This window comes from Atractosteus spatula, chromosome 19 (assembly GCF_055471065.1).
Source record: "Atractosteus spatula isolate fAtrSpa1 chromosome 19, fAtrSpa1.hap1, whole genome shotgun sequence".
NCBI lineage: Eukaryota > Metazoa > Chordata > Actinopteri > Semionotiformes > Lepisosteidae > Atractosteus > Atractosteus spatula.
In genome coordinates, this window is record NC_142724.1 from 6,125,822 (window position 1) to 6,136,731 (window position 10,910).

The window sequence follows — 10,910 nt, forward strand, 5'->3', positions numbered from 1 at the left end:
AAAAAATATAAGCATTTTGAACATCAGAAATTTGCTGCTGTGGTTTTGTTGAAGGCTGATCCTGGTTTAATGATGTCTGTTTCATTGTTTATCTTGGTCTGTTTAGAAAGGATATGAAATCATTGAAAGAGTAACTGAATCATTGTGGTTCCAAAATGAAACAAAGAGCTTAAACAAAAAGACACTGACTGCCTCCTCTTCCTACCTCTCCGTTTCTTTCTTTGTGTGTTTAGATGGGAAATGCCTCCGAAACAGCTTTGTTCATTTCAACTGTCTCCAAGGAGAATGATGTCCTCATGGGATTGCTTTATTCCGTATTTGGTAAGTTGTTACCTACTGTAGTTTGATCCAGGGAAAGCTCTAGTCTTCAACTTTTCCCAGATACAAATTGTCCAAATTTAGAAGTAACACTTGGCAGATAGCAAAAATAAACCAATAAATAAGACTAAATAAATCTCTCTTGTGTTACGTGGAGATTTTGCTGTTGGTGAAGACATTTGTTCTGAGGAACTTAGATATAAATGTAGTTACAGTATATACATGTACTGTATTTCTTAATACTTTAATACTTGTTTTTAATACTTAAAAACAAAGCGCAAGCTCCCTTTGGCCATGGATGCTGTTGGCTGATCATGAACAAAGGATCCTGGTTCCTTCTTCTGATAATCAGTGCCATTTTGTATGAAACCTTAAATAATAAAAAATGTATGCATATAACAGGTTTGGATTGCCTTTCTCTGGTTTTCAATTCGGAGACCATCAGAATGTAACCAAGATACAGTTGTGGTGACCCATGGGTCTTGCATTTAAAAATTGCTTGTTTCTAATTGTTCAGTTGTTTTACTTCTCTCCTCAGGTGTTCTCTCTCTGCTGGGAAACTGTATCTTGCTGTTTGTTGCCTATCGCAAAAAATCTTCCCTGAAGCCCGCTGAGTTCTTCATCATCAACCTATCCATAAGTGACCTAGGAATGACAGTGACACTCTTCCCTCTGGCAATACCATCCGCTTTTGCACACAAGTAGGGCCCCAAAGTACCTCTCATTTTACAGAGCATTTGCTGGAAAAAGAAATGTGGGTATTAGATGGAATGCCTTCATTAATTCATGTGAAACATACTTGAGCATTTTAGTGATAATTGTGCAAATTTATAATTCATATAATTCATTACAAGATTTCATTGCCTTTGTTTGCCCGGAAGAAAATATGTATACTTTCTTAAACGCTTTACAAACCAGTTCTACAATCAGACTCCTTTCTGTTCTTTCTTAATTAAGCCTTGGAGATTAGAAGTCATTGACTAAAAAGCTATTATAGATTTGCATCTAATCACTTGAGCTGCAGGGAAGAATATTGCAGCTTGGTAAAGGCAAGAGACAATCTTGCAGGTCTGACGCCATCAGTTGATCTTTGCTCCCTTCTATGCTTCACAACTGGGGGGAAAAAGATTTAACCCATTACACGATCTAAATGGATTTGTGATGATTACTGCAGGGTGCTCACTGTGACACACTCTGTTCTCTTCCGTCTGTGCAGGTGGCTGTTTGACGAGATCACCTGCCTGTATTATGCTTTTTGTGGGGTTCTGTTTGGGCTATGCAGCCTCACCAACCTCACAGTTCTCTCCTCAGTCTGCTGTCTAAAAGTTTGCTACCCCACCTATGGTAGGTTTCTGAAAAAACAAATCAAAAACTGGTAAGATAGCATAAACCTTCTTTATTTCTACAGGTTATCAAAATATCCACCACATACTCTGAAAATGGAGGTATTTGTTCCATTTGTGAATGAAAATCATTGGTTCACAATGATACTTCAGCACTTTGCCCACCATTATTAAATTGTAGACTGTAATATAGTAAATGGTATAAATTGCAGACTGTAATATAGTAAATGGTACTGTCTCTGTGACAGGCTGGCTTCCATTGAGGCATAGTCCTGCTTCCCACCAGATTGTCACGGCCTGTGACAAATGAGCAATGAACTCATTTCTGAATATGGATACATGGAAACTACCATCTGTATGTGCAACTAGAATTAAGAAATACTTAGGTGAAAGATATAGTTAGAATGAACCAAAATATCTTTGGTTTAGACCAAAGGCAAGACCTTTTGGCTTAAAAAGAGCACAGGCAAGGCTTCTGTTTGTTTTGAAAAAGATTGGATACCTGCAAAAATGATAGTTGGGGTAAATGTGAAAAGCCCTTTTTTATACAGTATCTTAATAAATCAAAGAAAGATTTTTGGATTCACATTATGTTTTCAGATATGTATTGATTTAGTGAAAGCCTATACCTTTTTACATTAAATGTCCTTATGATGCTGTTTTAGTAACTGAACAGGATGAAGCACTGAAGTCTTGACAGGGACACATAACTGTGGTATCGTGAACAATGCCACCTTCATCCACTACTCACCCCCAGAAGCACAATAAAAAAGTGTTAGAAGATTTTAGTTGCTAGATTAGGACTAAAATGAAATTAAATTATTCTATTATTTCAGAGATATTTAAGGATATACTGTAAAATAAGTATTCGAAGAAGCCCTCAAGAACAAAATGCTGTAATGAGCTTGAACATTTATGTGAAGGTGAGCAACAAATTAGACTAGATCCTGTATCAGGCACCCTCTGATTTAAACACAATTAAAAAAAACCATTTTAAACTAAAATCATAATGCTGACATGTTGTATATTCTAAAGGCTGGGGGCAAGATTTAAGATGGTATTAAACCCAAAGGGCTTTCTGCTATAATTAAAAATCTTTCTTTCTGGAAAGCTTCAAAAATCAACTTCATCCAAATGAACACAGCCACCATTGCTTCTCCTGTCACTGCAGAAAAGGTTTGCATCCAAAAGAATGGAGAGAGTGAAAGTGGTGGAGTTGAGCCAAAATACAGCAGTGCTATTTCTATGGATGGGCATTGCTGTCATCAAGGGAAAAAAAAATCATGTGTTATGTGGTAAGCACAAGAAAATGACCTCACTATTATGAGGTAGTACATTATCTGTACTTAATAGGTAGTACATATCTGTACATGTGGTTATATGTGATAACCACACGATTGCACAATTGTCATACAATACCTACATTATCACTAGTTGACTAGTTGACTATTACTATTACTAGTTGACTAATTGACTATTATCACTAGTTTTATGCAGTGGAATTGATAGCATAGTTTCACACGTTCTAGTTTAAGGATAATTCTGAGTGTTTTCATGGTCATAATGACTGTGTTCACATTTGGTACAAATAGCAACATTTCTTTATGATTAAATCTGAGTCAAAATCAAGCCTATGCACATTCAGTGATGCAGGACAATGTGACGAACACTAACCCCACAGTTCCAGATGAGCCATCGGTAGCTTCTAAGTGCTATCATTGCACAGTGTAGTAGATTGTTCATACACTAAAATGATCATTGGTATCTTGTAATTACAGATAGTGAATTATGTGCACACGCCACATGACATCTTTTTTTGTTCTTTATGGCAGCAATGCCCTTTCATAATTTTCTTAGTCATTAAAAGACAGATATTTATTTTTAAACTACAACTACAGTATAACCACTTACCATACAGCACAAGTGATTGATTAATCATCTTGCCAAAGCCCCAAAACAAAACCTAATGGATCAATTACAGTACTAGTAGATTTACTATATTAAAATTCAAAGTGAAGCTATTGGAAATATTATGGAAAGATTTTATTGGTATTTACTATGTAATCATACGTGACATTACATATGATTTTCTCTAGTTCATATCGAGTGTTCATAAATTCAGCTTGTATTCATAACGCATTCTCCATGTATGACTATTATGTCCCTTGTAAAAGAACACATTTACTGTTAGTGAAACCAATATTCTATTGACTTCGTTTTCTTAAAAAAAAGAACTATTTTGAACCAAATAAAATGCATTCAGACTTTAAATGTATGCTTTTGCTGCTCAAATGAGCACACATAAACTATTAACTTGCCATGTTTATAATTTACAATATTATGAGCTTGTACTTCAGAAGCAACCCACACCTTGAGCCCATGATAATGAAAAATCTGTAAATATTTTAGATGTTTTAATAAAAATCAAATGTGTGCTTCCACGCTGTAATTGCTTGTGTTAATTTGATTCACACATTTATAAATTAATGAAACTGAGATAATTAACAACATCTTTTCAAGGCAGTGTACATATTTTTTAAGATAACACTTTACTTTAGATCATCTTTCTTTATCTACAATTAATTAAGCATATAGAGTCACAATTACAGTATATTTATTAATATCACCTAAATTGTACATTCAATGCAATTCTCCCTCAAGAAATATCAGATTGAAACAGATGGAACCTACAGAAGACCATGAAGTGTAGTCTAGTCCTTAGTCTAGTATCTTTGAATAGAACTCATCTTAACTGGCAGAAACTAAGAACAAAACATTGTATTATGCTATTTTAAAGTAGGCATTTGTCAGTGTAATTGGCTCAGCCAGTATAGGCTAACGTTTGCAGTCCTGATTTCAGACCCCACATTACTAGTTCAGGTCTGGGCTATGCTACTGGTCATTAGCAAATGGGATTCACAGCAATGGAGCATAATTTGATATGTGATTGGGGTTACAGGGGTTTGAGGTAATTTAACAGAGCAGCAGGATCTATAGTCGATATATGGGGTTAGGACACTAGAAGACAGCATAGAGATACTCCAGAGACCAAGAGAGAGGATTAAGTCAGGGTTTACATTCTTCACGAGAGTATTAGAGAAATCGGCTTTATCTGTCAGCGAGCGGATTTCTCCCTTTAAAAGAGGTTAGCTCACAAGCAAGGCTGTCTAATCCAAAAGCTGGGCTAGATCAATAAAGTCTCATGGTGAGAGCGCTGTACACCTATGGGTTTTGAAATGAAACTCAAAGTTCCATTCAAGCTAAGAAAAGTATCTCTGTATACCAACTATTGCTGTGTCAGGGGGCAGACATACCTCTGGTTGGATAACTGTCCCTGGCCAAACAGGATCAGCTGGATAAATTAGGTCAGCAGAAAAATGGGCAGTAGAATGGCCGACAAAATTGAGGACCAAATCAGAGTGGGGAGGCTCAAAACATAAGGGCTTGTCCATTCTCGGACAATAAACTTATTTTTCCCTGCGAGAACATGGGTATTTGTCTTTCAGACCACGCTCAACCTGTTCAAACTATCTACTACAGGTGGCCAGCTGTCACAAATACAATAAACAGTGTAGAGAGTGAGAGCTCATAAGTGCTAAGCAGCTGAGAAGGAATTTGTGACGTAAAACACAGAGAATTAGGTGTCCTGTTTTCCTTCACCTTAAGAATTGATTCATGGTGAGTATACTTATGACAAATGGGGTAGTTAGATTGCCTTTTCTGCAGCTTTTCACACACAATAGCTTTGAGTGCCTGCTCTAATATGTTACAAGCACAAAGTGATGACTTATGTTTCTTTCTTCTGTCTTTAAAGAAAAGGCTTTCTTGTTCACAAGATGTCTATCTTTCCATTGTTCAACACCTTCATTGGCAACCTTTCGCCTCAATTAATTGAAAAAATTGGAATTTACTAGTCTCTGAATAAAGTCTCCCTACCCAGTCGCGCTACCCAGTGGGCTTTCCTTTGGTCTTTTGATATTTTTTCTAATTAAGAGAAATTCAATCCAGAATCTGAATCTTTTGAATCCTTTTAAACAAAAACAATAACAAAGCATTGTAATGAGTAACAGTGTCCATCAGCCACCAACCAGCCTAACACAGAGTTCAAGGACGCAATGACTAGACTGAAAAATATGAGGTTCAGATTTCAATACAGAACTGACAATAGGTTTGGCATTTAAATGAACTAATTCAGCCAATAGTACCCCACAGGCACATCAAAATCAAATACTAATTCCATCAGGAAGCATTTATAAGAACCAAAATGTACGATTTACAAAGATAATTTTACTGTTTTTCTTTATTTCCATATGTTAGCTATTTCCCTATCACAAGGACACATTTTAAAAACAATCCAGGCTTCACAGAATGCAAAACAGAGATTATTAAGTATTAGTGTATTTATTCATTACTGATAGCATTTTTATCAACTGATGCAGGATGTATGTGGCAAAGTGTTTTTATCTGCCAAGAGTGAACCCAGGCCGTGTCACTAAGAGAGCGTTCCTTCCCCTTCATGGTATAAACCATTATTTTCTTTGAAGCACCAGGTTAACAATCACTGTTGGAAACACAGCTGGCTGGGCTGTGACAATGGGTTTCTGGCACACAACAGAATCCATTTGATACAGGTTTTGCTTTTTGGAATCAGTCCACCTTGTAAGTGTTTATCAGTAACACCTAATCTGCACATGTGAGCACTGCTCTGAAGTGTAGCAGGCTGTCACTGTATGGCCCAAGTCACAGAGCAGACCTAACAAACACTATTAAAATGCACTTGCTATCTCTCACCAGCCATCACTCCACAACAGGAGCTCCATCCTTCCTGGTTGTATTTTCAACTCAGAGCTGAGATAACATTCGTGGAAAATTCAGACTGATTAAGCAAATTGGGTTAGGCAATGTTTCAGGCAACAATCAAATCATTTTGTGTAGCAAAGACTCTTTTGCAGTGCAGCCCTGGATGCATATACAGTACTGTACTAAGTTATGAATTTTGAGCAAGAGCAGACGATATAAAACAAGATTATATATTATGGAAGGACATACAGAGCAGAGTTTAAAATCATTAATATTTTAACAAACTCTAAAGCAGACATTTCAAGTAACCAATTAATTGGGTTCACATTTTAATAGATTTAAAAGTTCATTTTTCATTTCTTCTAATGCTTTTCATCCAACCTGATAATGATTATTTTCCTAATAAAACCTAACTATTTTCATGAGGGTGACACACAACAGATTAAAAGGTGGTTTTATGCATTTGCTGGCAGTAGCATATTAAATCACCTAGCTTGATTACAGCCCAACTGAGTACCACATTAAAATATAAGGGATCCTTAAGGATGCCTTATACTGTAAATGTGAGCATAAAACTAAAAAGAAATGTACTTGTATGCTTTTGTACATTGCTGTCAAGGAATTACCTCTTTCTTTTAAATGACCGTGAAGCTTCCCCTTAATTTCGCCCTCCATTCTCTATCCGGCAGGTAGCAAGTTTTCTTCATCCCACGCCTGTCTCTTGGTGGTGGGGTCATGGATTTATGCCTTGATCTTTGCCATAGCACCACTTGCCAAATGGGGAAATTATGGCCCAGAACCCTATGGCACAGCCTGCTGCATCGACTGGAAAGCACCCAACAGAGAACTGTCCGCCCTGACATACATCATTTTCCTCTTCGTTTTCTGCTACGTGGTGCCCTGCACCATCATTTTCACCTCCTACACCTTCATCCTGCTCACCGTACGGGGCTCCCGGCAGGCTGTGCAGCAGCATGTGTCCCCACAGAACAAGACCAGCACTGCACACAACCTCATCATTAAGGTGAGTATGAGTGGTGTAGTGAGGTGGGTGAGGGAAGTACCCTTTGGGTACATATGAAAATACAATTTAAATCATGTTGCTAATGGTAATGATAAATGCTTAAAATCAGAGATCTATTTGAGAAGTCATTAACCTGGATCTTTTTTGTTCTCTCTGGTCAGCTCTCCATCGCTGTGTGTATTGGTTTCCTAACAGCCTGGAGCCCATACGCGGTGGTGGCAATGTGGGCTGCCTTTGGCGATGCCCATGTGGTGCCGCCCATGGCCTTTGCCCTCTCTGCGATCTTTGCCAAGTCCTCCACCATCTACAACCCTGTGATCTATCTGCTGTTCAAACCGAACTTCCGCAAATTTCTGTGTCGGGACGCAGCCCAGTGTCGTCGGCGTCTGCGTACCTGCACATGCAGCTGTGAGGAGATGCCAGTCCAGAAGGAGGCACAACGTAACAAGGATGTTAGCAATTCTACCCGACTCTCAAATGGGCTGCCAGAGAGCCACCTGGCTTGCCGGCAGTGTCCTGATACAGGAATGCCCACAGGGCAGCTGGTGCTGCACAGGACTGCCCGGGTAATGACAGGCTCTAGTCACAGTGAGGTGCCCATCAGCCAACTGACCTATAACCTCCAGAAAGAGATCCTCTAATATGTTGTTGTAATGAGGCTGGGATGTCTTTGTTAATCCAAGGAGCCAGGCCATCACTGAACCAGAGACAAACATATGGACATGGGTCCGTGATACTGCCAAAAAAGACCCATAGCATGGGTGTCACATACCTTTGATCAGACCATTATCCCAGCGAGAAAATGTCATACATGGACTTCATGTCTTGTCTCATAGAGAACCATTTGTCTTGGTAAAAGAAGCAAGCAAAAGTGCAATTAATATGTCAGGAACTAGAAGAGGTTTAATTATGTTATGATGTTTATGACATGTTGAACTGTAATGGTGAAAAGATAGGAGGACGTGGATTAATTCCATTAAAAAAACTTTTATTGCAATGAAAAACTAAATTAAATTAATGAATTAAACTAAATATATTAGGTATCTTCTTTCTTCAATTGTGAGGCTGTATATTTCAGAAGGAACATGAACCATTAGAGCCGAGTGTCAAAGGATTGAAGATTACAAAATATAGCTGTTTAACATGCAACTATGATTACTGGTTCTGGTAATCCACATTTTCAAACAAAATCATCCTTGTTTGAAGGCAGAGCAGGAGAAATACCCCGAATTTTGTCTATAAACAAATAAAACAGGAAATCCAGGCAGAGAAGACACTGCATTCAAGACAAAAACAAATTTGTTTGGAATTTGAGTGGAACCATAAATTAATTTAGGAAACCTACTGTATGTTAAGGTTGGGACATTTTAAGCAATGTTATTGTATTTGAGTGTATTAATAAATGCACTCAAAGTCTTGGCTATAGCTCAATCTATTTTAAAAATGCAACATTTCTTTCAACTGAAATAATTAAGTCTTTCCATCTACTGCATGAATAGCAAGTCTATTGGCATAAGCACGCAAATAGCCCTTTATTTTACTGGGAATAAACATAATTGACCCTTAGAAACAGATTCAATTGAAGCAATTGATCGATGTGCTGAAGTCCATACAGGATTAAGTAGCTTGATTAATTTGTTCCTATTATGATTGTATTTTAGACTTCAAGGACAACTGTACTGTATGTACTTAAGGTAAGTATGAATGAGCTGGGCTTCTAGTGACTGGGAAAGTAGGTGCAGTAATAATAAAAAAAATACAGGGTTTTGTCCTAGACCTAAGTCACTGTACCAAGATTAGTTTTTCCTTCTGTTATCTCCTAAAAGGCAAGGCAGTGCACTCAAATTTGTGTAAATCAGTGTTTCTGCTAAGCAATTATTATTAATTGCACTACTGCAGAATATATTTTCTTAGCACTTTAAATGATATATTTTACAGAGTCGAAAGTATTAGTATTATTTTTGGTTATATTTACCTCATCTTCTTCCTAGGTTTCCTTCAAATGTTGGGGATGAGAATAATTTCTCTTGCATAGTGTGCACCCACATATCTGCTAACATTATTAAGAATCTCTGAATTAATTTCATTTCATACATTTTTCTCATTAAATCAAATACCTCTTTTGTTACATACCTACTGTATATACCGTATACAGTATGTAAGTAAAATAACTCAGGAGTAATTTAAAGAGATACGGATCACAGAGATGCGAGCATTTACAGTAATTCTGCAAGAGGCTTCATTTCAATGCATGCAATATACAGTACACTAAGAAAAGAGGTTTTCAACAAGTCACATGTGACCATGACATACTGAATGCTGTCCATTTATAACATCCCACGTGTCTCATTTGCTGTGTCAAAAGTAATGTTGAATTAAATTAACTATTACCTAACAATGTGTACAAATCTAAAACGTGTTCCTAGATACTTTTAAATAATGCTTTCTTTAAGGTGTATAACTCAAAAATTGTACATGATGTACAGGTAAGACTAATGTTGTAGCACTTAAAACACAATGTATAGAGATTGTATAGATATATTGTAGTTATCACAGTTGTCATTACAACTAAAACGATTTAAATAAAAAAATATTTAGTTATCAATTTTAAAGTATAGTTAGAGATACAAACTACTGTACATTAATGACTATTCAGTAATAAAGACTTAATATATGCTTTTTAATGTACAACTATAGTGAATAGTTATGAATAGCTTTTTTTCTCATAGGACCTTCAGGTTGTATGTTGTAATCCCAAACTTGTGTTTGGCTGTTTTTCATAATTCGGAGAAAACACATGGTTTCTTTCTCATAACAGAGATAACAATGGTATACAAGTGTTATGTGCTTTTAAAAATGCTTTTCTGGCAGCCACTCAAAACATGAGTAGTATCTTTTCACTTAAAACTGCTATTTTAGCAAACAGCCAGAAAGAGTGCAACAGAATTGAAACAAATAATAGACCAATAAGTTTTATTTAATTTCTGTTCAATGTAAGGTAATGAAAAAGGCAATTAATTAAAGGATTTTTCATCCTTTTAGAAAAGGTAAGTTTGGTGTAACTAACCTCTTGGAGTTCTCTGAACAAGAAACAGCAGTAATGGTTACAAACCAAGCAAATTATACAGGTATAACATATTTAGATTTTCAAAAGGCTTTTGATAAAGTTCCTCATTCAAGATTAATAATTAAAATTCAGAGCATATACAGTACATTTAACGTGATGTGTATTTGGATAAAGAATTGTTAAATATTGAAAACAGTGGACACAAATTAGGACTGATTGCTGGAACTGGGGTGATGTAATTAGTGGAGTACCACAGGGATCAGTTCCAGGACCACTGGTCTTCCTAATTCATATTAGTGATCTAGATTCTGGTATAGTTGGTAAACTATTTGAGGTCATGAATCAGGTGTATGGAAGG

At 36.7% G+C, this 10,910-nt stretch overlaps 1 protein-coding gene across 1 annotated transcript; it reads left to right on the forward strand.

The window, feature by feature from the left end:
* Positions 1-233: 233 nt before the first annotated feature.
* On the forward strand, positions 234-8,126 carry opn7b (opsin 7, group member b). The gene is made up of 5 exons (XM_088937623.1): positions 234-321; positions 857-1,019; positions 1,535-1,662; positions 7,151-7,485; positions 7,647-8,126. The coding sequence occupies exons 1-5, from the start codon at positions 234-236 to the stop codon at positions 8,124-8,126; spliced, it is 1,194 nt and encodes a 397-aa protein (XP_088793749.1).
* The last annotated feature ends 2,784 nt before the right edge of the window (positions 8,127-10,910 follow it).